Below are 19,509 nucleotides of genomic sequence, written 5' to 3' on the forward strand. Positions count from 1 at the left end.
GCTGAAGGTATTCTACTGATTATAGTTATGGAAGGAGTAAGATCATGGAGAGCTTCGTAGATCATGCTAAGTATTTGAAATGTAATCCTAAGGGTTATGGAGAACCATTTAAGTCTTTTGAGCATGGAGTGACACAAGATAGGATATCTTTTCAAAAGGTCACTTTAGTTGCGATGTGGATAATAGATTGGACAGTGGCAATTGTGGATGCAGGTGGAGCAGATGGGAACTATTGCAACAGGTCACACGAGAGAACACAGTGGTTTAAAGTAAGTGGTGGCTGGCCATGGGAATAGAGAAAAATGAAACAATTCAAGAACTGTTGAGAGATATATTGGAGGCAGAACTGTGATTGGGATTGATTCAATGTGAGTGAAGACGAGGAAGAAATCAAAGATGGCTCCCAGGTGTCTGGACTGAGCTACTAGGTAGATTATGATGCCATTTACTAAGAGAGGAATAAACAACTGGAGGTAGAACAGGTGGGAAGTCACAATAATGAGTTCATTGTTGGCGGTGTTGAGTTGAAGGTGCCTGAAGCAACCAGGTGATTATATCAAGCAAGCAGGTGGGCATTTGAGTGCCTAGAGGAAAGATAAAGAGTTTGGAATCTAGATGGTAACAGAATCTATGTGATTTTTGAGATTCTTAGGTAGGGAATGAGTGATCAGAAGGGAAAAGTTCCCAAGACAGAATCCTACGATCCCTAGCACTTAGCTTTTCCATGGAGCAGGGGAGTCCAGTGAAGGAGACTGAGAAAGAAGAGCCAGAAAGAAAGAAGGAAAGCCAAAGCATGTTTCTACAAGGAGGGAGCAGTCAGCACTGACAAATGCAGTTGAGAGGTGAAGCAAGAAAAGGACTGAAAGGAGTCTATTCCATTTATCCACATAAAAGCCACCCACCACTGACACTGATGACAAAGCAGTTTTTGGACAGATAAAGTGGTCAGCTCAGAACCCAGGTTAGATGGCATAAGGATGGAGTAATTAAGAAATGAAGACCTAAAAAGGAGAGAATCAGGTCAAGAAATTTGGCCTTAAAGAAGACATAGTGTAGGAGCTGAGGGAAATGTGGGACCAAGGGAAGGTTTTTGTTTATCTTTTACAGGTAGCAATAGCTATCTTTCCTTCACTCCTATACCCAATTCATTAGCAAGCCCATTTAGGTCTTTGTCTAAAATATATCACAAACCTGTCCATCTCTCACCTACTACCCAGATGACTCCCTGGTTTGGGCCATTATTATCCTCACTTGGATTCATTCAGTAGCCTCCTAACTGGTTTCTCTGCTTCCATTCTTGTTTTGTTCCTGTCTTTTCCAAACCACACAGCAGTGGAATTAAATCAAACATGGCACCTGGAATAAAACCCAAGCTCTTGGTCTTGCCCTGTAAGACTGGGTATGATCAGGACCGTCTCCTACCTCATCTCATGCCATTTACACCCCTGGTCCCTCATGCTCCAGCCCCACACCCTGGTTTTTGTTGTTGTTGTTCTTGCCTTGCTCACTGTTCCCAGAGCTTAGCAAGCTTCTTCCTAAATCTCTGAGTGGCTGACTCCTTTTCATTATTCATGACTCTACTCAAATGTCACCGCATCCAAGAAGTCTTCCCTGACCTTCTTACCCTCCCCGCCCCCATCCTCACTCCCTGTTTTATCTTCTTTTTGGCTCTTATCAGCTGAAATGAACTTGTTCATTTATTTATTTATTGTCGATTACTTATATCTTCTCATTAAAAGTAAAGTCTGGGGAAAACTGGGTGAAGTTTATAGGATTATTATGTATTATTGTGTGTATTGCATATGCATATTATGTATTACCATGGATTTTTTTAAATAAAAAGAGCGTGGGGCTTCCCTGCTGGCGCAGTGGTTGAGAGTCCGCCTGCCGATGCAGGGGACACGGGTTCGTGCCCCGGTCCGGGAAGATCCCACATGCCGCGGAGCGGCTGGGCCCGTGAGCCATGGCCGCTGAGCCTGCGCGTCCAGAGCCTGTGCTCCGCAATGGGAGAGGCCACGACAGTGAGAGGCCCGCGTACAGAAAAATAAATAAATAAAAAAAAATAAAAGAGCATGAATTTATATATCCAAAAAAAAAATGTTTTTAAAGTAAGTTCTGTGAGAACTGGGATTTTGTTTGCTTGTTGGGAACTGTGTCCCCATCACCAGAAAGGAGTCTGGCATGCAGTGGGCATTAAAGCCTTATTAAATGCGTGAGTTAATAAATGCTATATTTGGTCATAAATATTCAAAAGAGGATGGAGGGGGAATACAAACAACAGCAGGAGATTCTAAGGCGACGAAACTGGACGGGGCGGGGGTCGGGAGGGTCCTAGGATTTTAGAATCCCTGTCCTAGCGTTAGGATTCGAATCCAGGTCCCAGAACTCTTTCCACTACTGCATGCTACCTCTCCATTTATGCAGTGTTGATTACATGACGGAAGTGGTGATTAGCACTTTCTTAGGAGACGCTCGTAGATCATCTTTGTGGCCTATTATGATTACAACAGTGCAGGACCCATAGGACAACCACCTTACAAATGGGTGTTCTCTGACTGCCTTCAAACGGGACCACGCCCGCACTTTCATTCACTTGCTACAGTGGTTCGCAAGGAGGAGGCGGGCGATTGCTTGGAAGACTCACTGCCCGCCCAGGTCCTCAGCTCTGCAGTTGAGGTGTCAGGTTTCAATCCTCCCAGGGCCACTGGACGTCGCGGCGTGCCCGGTGCGGCGGCCGCCTCCGCCGCCAAGCCTAGACTTAGGCAGCGAGCGAAGGCTCACTTCAGACGCGCGGCCGCGCACTCGGCCTGCCGCAGACCGAGGCTGGGCCCCGCGGCGGAGGCTGCTTCGGGGCTGCGCTGGCTGCGCGCTCTGGGCGGCGGCGATCGCGGCTGGGCCGGGACTTACTTCCTCTACCGCAGGACAACAAAACAAGCCGGCTGCAGGCACCGGGCTCTTGGCAACGGTCTGGGCCGTAGGCGCAGCGATGGGCTCCGTGCTGAGCAGCGATAGCGGAAAATCCGCGCCCGCCTCGGCCACCCCGCGGGCCCTGGAGCGCAGGGGGGACCCCGAGCTGCCCGTTACGTCCTTCGACTGCTCCGTCTGCCTCGAGGTGTTGCACCACCCCGTCCGGACCCGCTGTGGCCACGTGTAAGTGCCAGGGGAGCTGGGTTTGCGCGCCCGCCCCCTGGGGAGGGCGATGTTAGCGGAGCCGTTGGGGATCGGGGGGTTCAGAAGCCGGCGCTTGAAGGAAACTGCTGCAGGGAGAGACCTGGACCCGTCGAGTGCGGACCACGGGGAAAGTGCCCTGTCGGAAGGTGACACAGGATTTCAGGAGGAGAAAACAGCAACAAGCGGGCCCTGCAGCCGCCGTAGAGCCGCCTCCTCCCGCAGCCCAAGTGCGGAGTCCCTGGGACGGGAATTCCGGGCGCGAGAGCCGCGGGGAGCAAGGGCTTGCCGGCTGAGGAGAGTGCGCTTGGCTGCAGAAGCAGCATCCGCCTGGGCCCAAGGCAGGGGCTCCCGCCGAGCGCAGTTCCCGCTCCGCTCGGTTAATCGGGCGGTGCTTCCTTCTCCGCCCGGAACCGGGGTCGGTTTTGTTTTGCTGGCTCTGTGCACGTGTTCTAGAACGCCCGCGAGGCTGGGCTCTTGAGCAAACAAGGATCTGTGCAAACTGTCCTTCCATCCCCACCTCCCTTTCCCAACACAGACGCCCAAACCCCTCAAAGATCAATCAAACGGGAACGTCCAAGTGACTTGCTGTAGTCGTTAGAGTTGAACAAGCCGCCAGGGCTGGGTCTGCGGCTTGAACGTTACCCCCAAGCCCGTAAATGCAGCAGTTAAAAGCATAGCCAACCGAGTGAAGGAGGTTGCAGACTACCTGCCTTACGCACAGCCTCCCCACCGCGGTAGGAAGTAGAGATAAAAATAACTGTCTTAGAAACCACGTACACACCAACTAAAACTCGCTGTTAGCGCACATCCGTGGTAGTTTCTAGGAAGAGTTTAAAAACAAAATCCCTTTATAAAATTGGCACGTCCTTAACGTGTGCCTGAGTAGTAGTAGGGGTTGGATCTGTGAGTTTGTGTTCCATTTGCTTAAAAGCTTTCTTCCCGTGGATGCGTGGGTGTGTGACTGTGTGGGTGAGATTGGTGGGGGGCGGGCGGGGGAGGGGATTGCATACAGCATGAGTGGAAACCCACTTACTGTCTTCTCTGGACCACCGACTAACTAGTTTGATGAAGCCCCGAGGCAGTAAGTGCTTTCTGGCTTACCAGGAAAAAAGAAGTATCATAAATCATGAATGCAAGTGCACAAACCGTCTTTAAAAGGACTTAGGTGGTCCTTGACACCTCTAGCCTAGTATCTGAGAAGCAGTTTTCAATACTGAAAAGCCCCCCAGAGAGCCAGGGAGAAAAATCTGCAGCCCACACAATGTTTAAAGAAAAAGTGTCCCTGGGCATTCTTTTGTGGCCATATTTTCAGGGCCTGTTGTTTCAGCTCTGTACTTTAAACTCAAGGCTAATTTAGCTCCTGTCTGATTACTGACGTTGTTTCCCAGCTGTCCAGATGTAGCTCATTGACGTAATTCCTCAAGGCCAAGATGGAAGCTAAGATGTTATTGTGTTATGTGAAATACATTGATTAGTTCAGAGCAGTAATAACCTCAGGATACCTAGCCTACATTTAAATTTAGTCTGTATTAGTATTAAAACTTTTAGGTTGCACCAAAGACACACAGTGGGCCTCAAGTCTTGGAAGATTTTCTTTAGTAGAACTGAACTGGGCAGCTTTGCTATTGGAGATTGTTATCTGATTGTTTTCCCTGGTTTGGATTTTGAATGCTATAACTTTGTGCAGTGTTTTGCTTCTGCTAAAGAGAAATATAAATTTGCAAAATGTTGAATCCTTTGTTTAATCTTTCTCTTTGTTAGAGTGAATAGGAAACCAGCAACTGGAAAAATAGTCGTGAAGTAGCACAATAAGGGCTGGACAAATTGCCTTCCCTCACTTTACTGTTCTTTGTTTTGACAAATCTATGTCCATTGTTCTGGCCGGGGGCAGAATTTCCATATTCCTACTTTTGGCAAATTTACTTGGGCCTCTTCCACTTTGTAAATGTTAACTGGAGTCCCTTCTGCTTTTGGGGATGGTGAGCCTTCCTAACACCGTTTGTACTTCCTAAATGAATTACTCTCTTCCATTGAACTTAAATTGGAAAATGAGGAAATGCAAATGAAACCTCTATATTATCCCATACTTAAGCTTATTTCCAAACTTGCTGAACTAGGTTGTTTATGCCAATTTCTGTTTATAAACTAGTTTCAAGTCAAGCAAGTATAATATGGCAACATACCTTGAATGAATATGTATATATGTATTGTGATGCAGTAAAACTGTGAGAGCTTCATAGCCACTAACCAGCTGTGTAATCACCACTTTGGTTAATCTTTTTGAATCTCAGCTTCTTCATTTGTAAAATAAGGTGAGTAATGGAATTTTTATGAGTATTTAAAGTGTAAAAGTAGCCCATAATATAGGCTCAAAACATTTCTTTTTTTGTTGTTGTTTAACTTTTATTGGAGTATAGTTGATTTACAATGTTGTGTTAGTTTCAGGTGTCAAAACATAGTTTCTATTTCCATCGAAGTCATTCTGTAAAGCAAGCAAAAACGCATGAACAGGTTTTATTTCTTTTAAAAAATAATTAATTAATTTACTTTTGGCTGTGCTGGGTCTTCGTTGCTGTGCGCGGGCTTTCCCTAGTTGCGGCGAGCGGGGGCTACTTTTTGTTGTGGTGCACGGGCTTCTCATTCTGTTTTCATTGCGGAGCACAGGCTCTAGGTGCTCGGAGTTAGGGAGTTGTGGCTCTCGGGCGCTAGAGCGTAGGCTCAGTAGTTGTGGCGCACGGGCTTAGCTGCTCTGCGGCATGAGGGATCTTCCTGGACCAGGGCTCGAACCCGTGTCCCTTGAGTTGGCAGATGGATTCTTAACCACTGCGCCACCAGGGAAGCCCCCAGGTTTTATTTCTTATCTCTATGCTTCTTTTGGAATAAAACTGGGCCACAAAAGATAAGTCTATGACATTTCCAAGATGTCCCAGATAGCCTTACTTTTAGCTTAGTTCTTTTTTCATTTGGTGGACTTTAATTTAAGAAGTTCCATTTTAATGTCTGTTATTTCAAACTGACGTTATTCATATCTCAGTATCAGTTGTAAAAGTAGATTTGGGGGAAAAGACTTCCTACCTCTGCCTTTTTTCTATTAACAGTGAGCTGGGAAAAGAGGGAGTAAATGAGTTGAAACTGCATAAGGGAAACTAAAACGGAATCTGATTTACATTTAAAAGAAATATTCAAGAAATTTGGTATGGTATATATCGAGGGAGACAAAAGTCGAAGACAGAGATACAGGGGGACAGAGTTTAGCTCAGGAGGAAGTTAATGAACTCACAATTAAGCCTGTTGAATGTACACTAGTCTGATAGGGAGACATCTAAATGGAAATGTCCCAGAGGCACTGGGAAAGTGGGTTTAGGGACACAGCTCAAGGCTGGAGCTAAGGGAGTTACCAGAAAGGGTCAAGAGGTTGAGAATGGGCCTAAGAGAGCTAAATACAAACCAGAGCAGACCATACAGTACAAAGAGCCACATCGCCATAGACCTGAGTTGGGTTGAGTTGCTCCAAGTCACAGAATTTGCCATTTTTTTTAATGAAACTGTTGAAGATAATTCTGAAGTGCTTTCTGGTAAATGGATTAAAACGTTCCATTTGTGGTAAAGTATGAGCATCAAATTCATGGTTCTCTAAGTAGAGTCTGAGGGTTTCCTGATGTGTTTTAAACTGACCCAGAAATAGACATCAGTGCTTTCATTCTTTTTTTTTAATTTTAGTATATTTTATTTTATATTAAAATTTTTATTGAGGTAAAATTGACATATAACATTATATTAGTTTCAGGTGTATGGCGTAATGATTCAATTTTTGTAAATATTGCAAAACCACCAAAAGTCTAGTTAACATCTGTCAGAATACATGGTTATAAAATTTTTCTTTCTTGTGATGATAACTTTTAAGATCTACTCTTTTTTTCCTAATTAATTAATTTATTTATTTTTGGCTGCGTTGGGTCTTCGTTGCTGCACGCGGGCTTTCTGTAGTTGGGGTGAGCGGGGGCTACTCCTCGTTGCAGTGCGCAGGCTTCTCATTGCAGTGGTTTCTCTTGTTGCAGAGCACGGGCTCTAGGCACGCGGGCTTCAGTAGTTGTGGTGCATGGCCTTAGTTGCTGCGTGGCATGTGGGATCTTCCCAGACCAGGGATGGAACCGGTGTCCCCTGCATTGACAGGCGGATTCTTAACCACTGTGCCACCAGGGAAGTCCCAAGATCTACTCTCTTAGCATCTTTCAAATAAGCAAAACAGTATTATTAACTATAGTCACCATGCTGTATATTACATCCCATGACTTACTTATTTTATAACTCAAAGTTTGTACCTTTTGACTCCCTTTACCCTTTTCACTTACAAAGCCCACAGTGCTTTCATTCTTACAGGAGGTATGCAATCCCAAGGACTTCTTTTTAACCTAAGATTAAAGCTACTTATCCTATTATTTATTATAGATATTTATACATATTTTCTATCAGTGAGGATTCTCCAGAGAAACAACCAATAGGTTATATATAAATATATGGAGAGAGAGAGAAAGAGAGATTGATTTTAAGGAATTGATTTACATTATTGAGGATAATCACTCGACTTGAAGTCAACTGATTATAGATGTTAACCACATCTACAAAATACCTTCACAGCAACATTTGCTTAAGTGTTGAATTAAACTGAGTACTATAGGCTGGCTAAGTTGATACATAAGACTAACTGTCACATCTTTTCAACAGGCTTTTAAGGGTTATTAAAATCTGGTGATAAAACCAAAAATTAGATCATTATCAGGCTTCACTAGAAGACACTTCAGAATTCTCTTAAGAAGCCTATCAGGCAGCCATGCACACACCTACATGTTGCTCAAGCAAACAGTAGGAATCCACAGTTTTCTTAAAATTAAAATCATTGTTCATTTAGCTTTATCATTTTAGTTTGCTGTGGGTTGTTTGGTTAGACCTACTATTGCATGGAGTGCATTCGTTTTTTGATCCAGCCAACGTGGCCTGCTCTGTGCTGAGCACACAGACACAAAGGCTTATCATTTTGGTGTTTGCATTCTTATGAGGAAGATGGACAATAAACAAGATACAGGTGTTAAGTATGTAGTTTGTTATATAGTGTTAAGGATTAAACAAAATAAGACAAAGAAGTGAGATAGGAAGTATATGGGAGTTGCAATATTCAGATATTTAGAGAAGTGCATCTTAAATTATCTGTTGTAAAGAACCTCTGAAGTGTTTTGTTTTAATTTCCAGCCCACCACAGACCAATAATTTTATAAAATAAAAAATGTATTGTGGAAAAATGAAATTTAAAAATACCAAAGATAGGGAGTTCCCTGGCAGTCCAGTGGTTAGGGCTCGGTGCTTTCAGTGCCGTGGCCCGGGTTCTGTCCCTGGTTGGGGTACTAAGATCCCACAAGCCATGAAGTGTGGCAAATAAATAAATAAATAAATATGTATATATAAAATACAAGCCATCATTTGAAAAATTGTTATTAGATTCAACAGCATAATATTACTCTGTCAGATTCCTATACAGTGTTCTAAATATTACTTCTCTCAATTTCTATTCTTAATTAAGCATGGGCTCTTAATAAACAGGGCCTGATTTTGTACAGTGTTGGTCCAGAGGAAAGCAGGAGGTGAGGAAGCTAGTTTGACTGGTGTGGGGACATTTATAAGAAGTTTGCCTTTTCCTCTGAGTGAGGATTTTGAGCAGATTCATGGCTTGAGCTGATTTAAAAGCATCTGTCGGGCTGCTGAGAATAGTCTGTAGCGGGAGGAGCAAGCTGAGGAGATTGAGTTCAGAGGCCACCGTAGTGATCCAGGTGGGAAAGGACAGGACTAGCATGGGGACCGTGGAGGTGGTGAGAATAGTAGGACTATAGACATATCTTTGAAGGTGCCGGTAACACGATGGATTTGTTGCGGAGTGTGGAAGAAAGTGAAGAATCAAGGATGGCTGCAAAGTGCTTGGCCTTAGCGAAGGCTGGAGCCGCTCTGAGATGGGAGAGACTAAGAGGACGGGATGAAGATCATGTTTAAGTCAAGAGTTCAGTTACTGACAAGCCAAGTTTCAGACAACCGAGTGGAGCTGTTGAGTGGACAATTGGATATGTGAGCTTGGAGTTCAGAGGAGCTGGGCTGTAGGTAATAAACTTGGGAATCATAAACATATACTCGATATAAATCCATGGGACTGGATGAGCTCATCAAGAAGTTAAGTATAGTTAGAAAAGAATAGAGGTCCAAGGACTGAGCAGCGGTGCCCACCGATATTTAGAAGCTGGGACATGGGGACTTCCCCAGTGGCGCAGTGGTTGACTCCACACTCCCAATGCAGGGGACCCAGGTTCGATCCCTGGTCAGGGAACTAGATCCCACATGCATGCCGCAACTAAGAGTTCGCAGGCTGCAACTAAGAGTTTGCAGGCCGCAACTAAGGAACTCGCCTGCCGCAACTAAGACCCGCAACCAAATTAATTAATTAATTATTTTAAAAAGAAGAGGAAGAAGAAGCTGGGACATGGAAGCCAGAAAAGCAGCAGCCAAAGGAGAGGAAGGAAACCCCCAGGTGTCCTGGAGGCTGAGTGAGTACAAGAAGTATTTTCCGGGGAAGAGCGACCCACTGAATCCAGTGCTGCTTTAAAGGTCAAGTACGTGATAGAGATGGAGAGTAGAGAAAGCCCTTTCATGAAGTTTAGAGGCAAAGGGAAGAGAGAAATTGGGCAATAGCTGGAAAAAGAAGTGGGATCAAGAGAATTTTCTTTTAAAAGAAGAATGGAATCTTTTGTATGCTGATGGAAATAAACCAATAGTGAGGGAAATTTTGATGCACAGGAGAGAAGAGAAAATTGCGGGGCTAGGATTTACAGTGGGGGGCTTGGCCTTAGGCAGGAGAATGAACAGTTCATCCATTTAAGAGAATGTAGAATATTTAAATGGGCACAGATGCAAGTAGTTGAATTGAAGTAGTGGGAGCTCGTGGCAGGTTCCCATCTGATTGCAACTTATGTTGACATAATATTTGACCTGTGATTTGATTTTTTTTGAAGTATAGTTGCTGTACAATATTATATGTTACAGGTGTATAATATAGTAATTCATAATTATTAAAGGTTATACTCCATTTAGTTATAAAATATTGGCTATATTCCCCATTTTGTACAATATATCCTTGTAACTTATTTTATACCTAATAGTTTGTACCTGTTAATCCCCTACCTCTAAAGTGCCCCTCCCCCTTCCCTCTCCCCACTGACAACCACTAGTTTGTTCTCTATGAGTCTGTTTCTTTTTTGTTATATTCTCTAGTTTGTTGTATTTTTTTAGATTCCACATGTGATATCATACAGTATCTGTCTTTTTCTGTCTGACTTATTTCACTTAGCATAATGCTCTCCAAGTCCATCCATGTTGCTACAAATGGCAAAATTCTGTTCCTTTTCTATGGCTCAGTAGTAGTCCATTCCTTTTCTTCATCCATTCATCTGTTGATGGACACTTAGGTTGCTTCCGTATCTTAGCTATTGTAAATAATGCTGTTATGAATGTTGGGGTGTGTGTATCTTTTCAAATTAGTGTTTTCATTTTTTTCAGATATATACCCAGGAGTGGAATTGCTGAGTCATAGGGTAGTTCTATTTTTAGTTTTTTGAGAAACTTTCATACCATTTTCTTACAGTGGCTGCACCAATCTACATTCTCACCAACAGTGTACGAGGGTTCCCTTTTCTCCACATCCTCTCCAACATTTGTTATTTGTGTTCTTTTTGATGATAGCCATTCTGACAGGTGTGAGGTGATATCTCATTGTGGTTTTGATTTGCATTTCCCTCATGATTAGCAATCTTGAGCATCCTTTCATGTGCCTGTTGACCTGTGATTTGATTTTAAGATGAAATCATCCAGGCCCCTGATGCTAAAACAAATGTATATAGAATGCTTCCTCCTTCTAATGTACTTGGATAAGCATCACTTAAAATAGGATGATTGGAGTCTTTTGTACCATCAAGACCCAAAACTCTTGAGAGCCGTTGCTCTAATAAAGGAATGCTACTTTCCACCTTGCCACTCCTTTAAGGTCTGGCGCTTAGTAGGTGTTAAGTATTTTGAATTAATGAATGACTCTAAGACAAAATTTGGGGGACTCCCCTGGTGGTCCAGTGGTTAAGAATCCACCTTCCAATGCACGGGACGCGGGTTTGATCCCTGGTCGGGGAACTAAGATCCCACATGCGTACCGCAACTACAGAAGCCGTGTGCTCTGGAGCCCGGGTGCCACTACTGGAGGGAAGCCCAAGTGCTGCAACCAAGAGCCTGTGCATTGCAATGAAAGATTCGTGCCTCAACTAAGACCCGATGCGGCCAAAAATAAATTAATTAATTAATTTTAAAATAATAATAATAAGACAAAATTTGGGGCTTCCCTGGTGGTGCAGTGGTTAAGAATCTGCCTGCCAATGCAGGGGACACGAACGGGTTCAAGCCCTGGTCTGGGAAGATCCCACATGCCGTGCAGCAACTAAGCCCGTGCACCACAACTACTGAGCCTGCGCTCTAGAGCCCACAAGCCACAACTACTGAGCCTGCATGCCACAACTACTGAAGCCCGTGTGCCTAGAACCCGTGCTCCACAACAAGAGAAGCCACTGCAATGAGAAACCCGCGCACCAAAACAAAGAGCAGCCCCTGCTCGCCACAACTAGAGAAAGCCCACGTGCAGCAACGAAGACCCAACGCAGCCAAAAATAAATAAAAAATAAATTTATTAAAAAAAAAAAGACAAAATTTGGATACTTTGGTGAGCACAACTTTGGACAACCATTTCATAGTGCTAGCCAGCTGGTGCTATGGAGTTTGAGTCATAGATAGGAGTCCCATGATAGTTTTTGAACTCCCTTTTATAGGGTTACTCATCTGTGCCCGTATTACCGAGAATTTTAGAAAGATGTAATAAGCTGGCCTGAAATTTGCCTCATCTGGTGGTTGGACTGCTCTGTGTTACTTAGCAACATTAGTGTTGTCGTAGGCACATTAAATATTAGTGATCTATTAAATTACATATTCTCCAACAAACAGAACCTAAATAATGTTGCAGACTGAGTTTTACACCAGGATTCTCTTTAGCACCTGACTACTGGTCCTAGGACCAGCAGCATTGCAGAATCTCAGCCCCCAACTCAAATCTGCTGAATCGCAATCTGCATTTTTACAAGATGCCCATGTGATTTATATGCATTTTAAGATTTGAGAAGTACAGCCTCAGATAACCCTATGTAATTGACAGTAAGATACTGCAAGTTGAGGACAGTGTTTGAGGGTTATAGAGAGGCACCCCTCTAAGACTGTAGATTAAAGGAAATAAAATTTTCCTTAGGGGGCTAAATATAAAAATCAACATGTAAAGGAGTGTAGAGATATGCAGAGTCAATTTTTGGAGGCTGAATGATTCCCAGGATGGACTTTGAGCATGACATAATTGAATACATAAACACCTCCAAGGAAATCTTGAGGGACAGTGGCTAAAGGCCTGTGCTCTAAGAATAGCTGCGCTTGGGACTGTCCAGGCTGATCGATCCATCATTGGATCACTGAAGAGGGAGACTGGTTGTGTGTGTATGTGTGTGTGTGTATTGTCCTATACTGGAGTATTTTAGCCCGAGACTCTCATACTCCCTTTGAATAACAATTGCAACTCCCCTTATTCTATTTATATGTTCCAACTCCCCAAAGGAGCCCAAGATTTTCATTTACCTTCATATTGGCCTGCCCACAGTGAGGCAGCCCAGTGTTGAGAACATAACGAAAATGTTAGACCGACCACACGTTGCCAAGGGCTGTTTCCAGAACCACATTTAGGGACCACCTCTGGCTACTTATTTTGCCTGTCTAGCCCTAGGCCCCATGGAGTCCCTAATACAGCCCTTTCCTCTTTAATTCTCCTATACTTAGGGTGCAGTTTTCCCCCTTAAGATTGTGTGCATAACTTTACCCAGTGTCCTCAGCAACCCTTTCCCCATTTTCCTCCAATACCTTGCCGCCCTTTCCTTATATGAGTTTTATTGCTAACCACTTAATTAGAGAAACAGAAAGGTGTTAATAAAATAAACAATGGGGGTAGGATAATTAAGTTCCCAGCTGGTTTTAAAGTTCTTAGAGTCATTATCTGGTTCCTGATTGATGTCATCAGAAGCTGCAAACTCAGCAGGGGGGAGGCAAGGGGTGTGAGTGAGCGAGGAGGATGGGTATCTACCGGAAGGGGCACCGACCCATGTGGCCACGTGGGAAATGAGTCCAGAGTTGCAGGAGACTTAGCTTTTCAAGAGAAGCCAGAAATTTGAATTTGTGTGTGAAATCTGATTTTAAAGCTATGACCACTTGTGCTTCCACTGCAGGGGGCACGGGTTCTATCCCTGGTCAGGGAACTAAGATCCCGCATGCCACAAGGCATGGCCAAAAAAAAAAAAGGCAACAACAACTCATTCAGAATTTTTGAAAACATTAAATCGGTCTTTTAAAAAAATGCAGTTGACTTCTATCTTTTCCCTACATTCTCCTAATTCTGATCATGTCTGTTGGATTCGTCATTCTCAGCCACCTTATGGAGGGGGAGAGGGGGACAGACAAATAGGAATTTCTTAGCTCTGGGGTTTATGTTCATTTTTACCCCTTGGGTTCTTCCAGAAGGATACAACACTTATTTATTAATGGGAACATTGGGCCCTGCCCAGAAAATTCCCCTTTGGCCCATTCCTCATAACTGATTTAGTTATTTCAATCTACTAACCATTTACTGAGTAGCTACTCTGTACCTGGGGCTGTGTGGGAGGGACCCCTACAGGATTCTGAACGGTTCTGTGCTGTGTGTATTTCTGTGATGCTCATGCAGTGTTGTTGCTGACCTGTCGTCACTGGGGCATTTTTTGTTTAGCTGGGTTGCGTTTTTCTGCTTTATTGAGGTGATACAGTACATAATTGTATACAATCATATAACCACCACCACAAACAAGATCTAGAGCAGTTAGTTCCATTACCCTAAGAAGTTCCCTCGAATCCTTTACAGTCAATCCACTCCCCAAACTCCTGGGCCCCAGGCAACCCCATCAGCTTTCTGTCACTGAGCTTTGGAGTCATACAGTAAATAGTCTTGTATTTGACTTCTTTCACGTGGCATAATGGGGCATATATTTGTTGTCATTTGGTATATTGTAAGCCCTTTTGCCTCTGCTTCCTAAATCAATCGTAAATCTGACTGTCCACTTACACCGTCTGCTGCTCCTTTGCTGGGCTAAGCCACCATCCTCTCTTGAACCAACGCTTACAATGGAATTAACACTGGTCTCTGAGCCGTGACTCTCGTACCTCTGTAATCCACTCTTCACAGAGGAGCCAGTGATCTATATAATGTAAATCAAGTCGTATCACTCTCCCACTTAAGACCCTCCAGTGCCTTCCCATCACGCTTAGCTCTGGCTTTGTGGTTGCTCTCCTACCTACCTTACTGTCCCACATATTGCCAGTTACCCTCCCCTGGGCGCCCTGCATTTCAACCACGCTGGCTTTCTGTACCTCAGCAAAATGGTCCCTGTTTTCAGCTGAGAAAACCATTCCCAGATCTTCCCAAGACTGATGCCTTCAATTGTCATCTGAGGAACCACCCATCTTACTGCTCCCTCTGCCCCACCCACTCAGTTTTTGTTGTCAACTGTTTTATTCTTCTCAGAGCATTTATCGTTTGCCAGTCTTTTTGTTTACCTTCTCATTTCCTCTCTCCTCCTTCTAGAACTCTTGAGAGCAGGGACCTCGGGCACTGCCATGGTTTCATCTCTGGCATGTCAAACATTGGCAATCATAAGCTATTAGTGAAAATTTCTTTAGTGAATGCATGCTTGTATGGTTGGGTGTGGGGAGACTTGTGCATGTTTTATAAATCTTCATTATAACCATGCAATAACTGTTCTTGCTAAAAGCCACACGAATTCATTTTTTTACAGTTTTGTTTTCTCTCCCTTCAGCCTTATATTATCTTTCAAATTGTTCTGTGCTCTTTAAATTTATTTAAATAATCATAAATGCAAAGTAATCTTTTCCTCACACTGAATTTGGATGCTCTTAAAAATATCATTTTAAAAAACGTTTTTCTCTTCAGATCACATTCTATTAAATATTTCCTCCAAGGGAAATCCTCCAAGCATTTCCCTTCCCGGTTTTCCAACTAAATTTTTCTGAAAAGTAAAGAAAATTTAAGTCATAGTAAGGTGGTTAATTTTCCCTAACATTTTATTATGAAAAATGTCAAACATACAGCTAAGTTGAAAGAACTGTACAGTGAACAACCATATATCCATACGTATTTCTACAATTGTTAATTTTACCGTATTTGCTTTTACCTCTCACTTTATCACATACCTATGCATCCATCAGTCCATCTTATTTTTTTTGATGCATTTTAGAGTAGGTTACAAACATCAGCACACTCTACCCCTTCTCATATCAGCATGCATAATATTAACCAGAGTTCACAATTTGTTTATGGGATTTGCTAAAGGTAAATTACACATAGAGTGAAATGCATACATCCTAGGTATAACATTTGCAGAGCTTTGACCAATGTTTAGCCCAAACCCCTAACAAGATATAGAATAGTCTCATTACCCCCCATATGGTTCCCTTATGCCCCTTCCCAGCCATCCCCGTCCGTGTACCCCCATAGGCAATCACTGTTGTGTTATTTTTTTTCCCTATCATAGATCAGTTTTACCTATTCAAAAATTTCAAATAAGTGGAATTACACAAGATGTACTTTCTTGTGTCTGGCTTCTTTTTTTAAATTTTATTTTATTGAAGTATAGTTGATTTACAATGTTGTGTTAGTTTCTGGTGTATGGCAAAGTGATTGTTACATATATTTATATATATTCTTTTTCATATTCTTTTCCATTATGGTTTATTACAGGATATTGAATACAGTTCCCTGTGCTATACAGTAGGACCTTGTTGCTTATCCATTCTATATATAATAGTTCGCATCTGCTAATCCCAAACTCCCAATCCATCCATCCCCCACATCCCATCCCCCTTGGCAACCACAAGTCTGTTCTCTATGTCTGTGAGTCTGTTTCTGTTTCGTAGATAAGTTCATGTGTCTGGCTTCTTAGTATGTCTCTGAGAGTCATCCATGTTATGGTGTGTGTCAGTAATTTGTTCTTTTTTATTGCTGTGTAGTGTTCCATTGTAGGAATGTGCCATGGGTTGTTTATTCATTTTCTTGTTGATAAATATCTGGGTTATTTCCAGGTTGGGTCTACTGTGAAAACATTCCTTCTGAATACAGATGGACATATTTTTTAACTTCTCGAGTAAAACGTGGGCTTGGTACTGCAGGGTCAAGGGGTGCCTGTAATTTTGTTTTATTAGACACTACCAGACCAGTTATCCCAAGTGGTTGTAGGTAATTAACTTTTTAAAAGAATTGTTTATTGTGTAGGTAATAAGGTTATATGGTTCACACTTAAAATTCGACAGTGAAAATACCCTTCTTCTACCATATACCCCTTTCTCTCCCATTCCCATTTCTCCAACAGGTAGGTAAATGTTCTTATTCTCTTTACCCTAGATGTTTTTACACATCTGCAAACCTGTAAGAAGCTCACACTCTATACACACTTCTACACTTTGCTTTCTAAGAGGTTTTAGTTTAGAGTTATCTTGTCTCTGTGCCCTGTTGTATAATATATATTAACTAAAGCTGAGTAGCCCTGTGAGGATTCTGATTAGACAATTCAGAAAATGATCACTTGTATACTTTTCATGCCAAGGTGCTAGGGTAAGGATGGTAGATGCTTCAGCTCTCATGACTTGAATTTGATAACTGTACCTTTAAGGAGAGAATGTTCCCCTCAGATCTTTTGAACTAAGCAGTTCTGCAGTCTTGCTTCTGCACCCCAGAAAGTGAGACTTGAGGTGCAGCAGCATCCAGTACCTTTCCATGGTAACACTTCTAAAGCTGTGGTTTTTATATACTCATAATCAGTAAGTTCAATCTGTTCCAAAACACCTTGATCTTGATGTGTTTTCTCCAGTTCATAATCACTTCTATTAAAAGTACGGTTAATTGACTAATCTACCGGATTTGAAACTAATATTCTCACATAATGCAACGACATCTATATAATGCTCATTTGAGAGTTTCATGCCACAGATAACACCACTGTACAGACTTAGTCGGGGGGGGGGTTATAGGGAGGGACTTGATTTTTAAAACGCCTCAATAAACTGATATAGCCACTATGGGGAACAGTATGGAGGTTCCTTAAAAAACTAAAAATAGAATTACCATATGACCCAGCAATCCCACTACTGGGCATATACCCAGAGAAAACCATAATTCAAAAAGATACATGTACCCCAGTGTTCATTGCAGCACTGTTTACAATAGCCAGGACATGGAAGCAACTGAAATGTCCATCAACAGAGGAATGGATGAAGAAGATGTGGTACATATATACAATGGATTATTACTCAGCCATAAAAACAAACAAAATTGTGCCATTTGCAGAGACTTGGATGGACCTAGAGACTGTCATACAGAGTGAAGTAAGTCAGAAACAGAAAAACAAATATCGTATATTAAGCCATATATGTGGAATCTAGAAAAACGGTATAGATGAACTTGTTTGCAAAGCAGAAATAGAGACACAGACGTAGAGAACAAACGTATGGATACCAAGGGGGTAAGCGTGGGGTGGGATGGATTGGGAGATTGGGACTGACATATATTCACTACTACATATAAAATAGATACATAATGAGAACAGACTGTATAGCACAGAGAACTCTACTCAATGCTCTGTGGTGACCTAAATGGGAAGGAGTCCAAGGAAGAGGGGATATGTGTATACGTGTGACTGATACACTTTGCTGCACAGCAGAAACTAACACAACAGTGTAATGCAACTATACGCCAATAAAAAAATTTTTTTAATGCCTCAAGTATGCTACTTTTCATGAATACTAGGAACTCCCATTGTTGTGGTTATCAATCATAGTTACAAAAACATGTATGAAGTATTTATAAAATAACAGCAGAGGGGCTTCCCTGGTAGCGCAGTGGTTGAGAGTCCGCCTGCCGATGCAGGGGACATGGGTTCGTGCCCAGATCCAGGAAGATCCCACATGCCGCGGAGCAGCTGGGCCCGTGAGCCATGGCCGCTGAGCCTGCGTGCCCGGAGCCTGTGCTCCGCAACGGGAGAGGCCACAACAATGAGAGGCACGCATACCGCAATCAATCAATTAATCAATAAACTAACTAACAGAAATGTACCCTAGGTAAAGCCCACTGGCTTATACAGCTACATCAGTGATCTCAAACCTTTGCTGCCTCTGCTTGTCACTGGGAGGAATTAAAGTGTCTTTAAGAAGACTACAGGGACTTCCCTGGTGATGCAGTGGTTAAGAATCCGCCTGCCAATGCAGGGGACACAGGTTCGAGCCCTGGTCCGGGAAGATCCCACATGCCACAGAGCAACTAAGCCTGTGCGCCACAGCTACTGAGCCTGTGCTCTAGAGCCCGCGAGCCACAACTACTGAGCCCGCAAGTCACAACTACTGAAGCCCGTGCTCCACAGCAAGAGAAGCCACCGCAATGAGAAGCCCGAGCACCGCAACAAAGAGTAGCCCCCCGCTCGCCGCAACTAGAGAAAGCCTGCGCACAGCAACAAAGACCCAACACAGCCCCAAAATAAATAAATAAATAAATAAATAAATAAATGTATTTAAAAAAAAAAAAAAGACTACAAATTTTGAGCCTCTCCCAAAACAGTTTGATGATAAAAATACTACTATCTTCTGGCTCTGTGACTTGGGCAAGTTTTTATACCTCTCTGAACTTCAGTTTGCTATCAGTCAGGATGAGGAGAAAGAGCAGCATTTAGGATTGCTGTGAGAGCGAAATGAGGTAAAATGAGCTGATGTGTATCAGTGCCTACCACGGGGCTTGGCACCAGTATATTTTGTTTGTGTGTCTTGCGTGTCCCCTGCATTGGCAGGCAGATTCTTAACCACTGTGCCACCAGGGAAGTCCCTTTGCACCAATATTCATCTTCCGTTTGTATTAGCATAAAACTCAAACAAACTGAGAAAGGGGGGAAGACTTTTAGCTGACAAGAAACACAGTGTTATCTGCTTGCTCCTAAATTATGTAAACAAAGAATTCCTGTCAGAACCACAGGTGTTGTATTAGAAATGTTAATTATGAGTTGAGCATTTGGACCATTTGTAATAAATACCCTTCAAAGCTTACACTTTGAGAACCAATTATTAGGAACTAAAAGAAATGCAAGG

At 42.8% G+C, this 19,509-nt stretch overlaps 1 protein-coding gene across 3 annotated transcripts in view; it reads left to right on the forward strand.

Moving 5' to 3' along the window:
- The first annotated feature begins 2,391 nt into the window (after positions 1-2,391).
- The window catches only part of RNF125 (ring finger protein 125), a 41,165-nt gene continuing 24,047 nt past the window's right edge, over positions 2,392-19,509 (forward strand). Inside the window, exon 1 of one of the 3 annotated variants that reach the window (XM_073790639.1) lies at positions 2,392-3,150. In XM_073790639.1, the coding sequence (XP_073646740.1) occupies positions 2,987-3,150 (164 nt within the window). In that variant the 5' untranslated portion in view covers positions 2,392-2,986. The remainder of the gene's footprint in view (positions 3,151-19,509) is intronic. The other 2 variants (XR_012325367.1, XM_004328760.4) reach the window with 2 other exon arrangements.

Source organism: Tursiops truncatus, chromosome 13 (genome assembly GCF_011762595.2).
Source record: "Tursiops truncatus isolate mTurTru1 chromosome 13, mTurTru1.mat.Y, whole genome shotgun sequence".
Classification (NCBI taxonomy): domain Eukaryota; kingdom Metazoa; phylum Chordata; class Mammalia; order Artiodactyla; family Delphinidae; genus Tursiops; species Tursiops truncatus.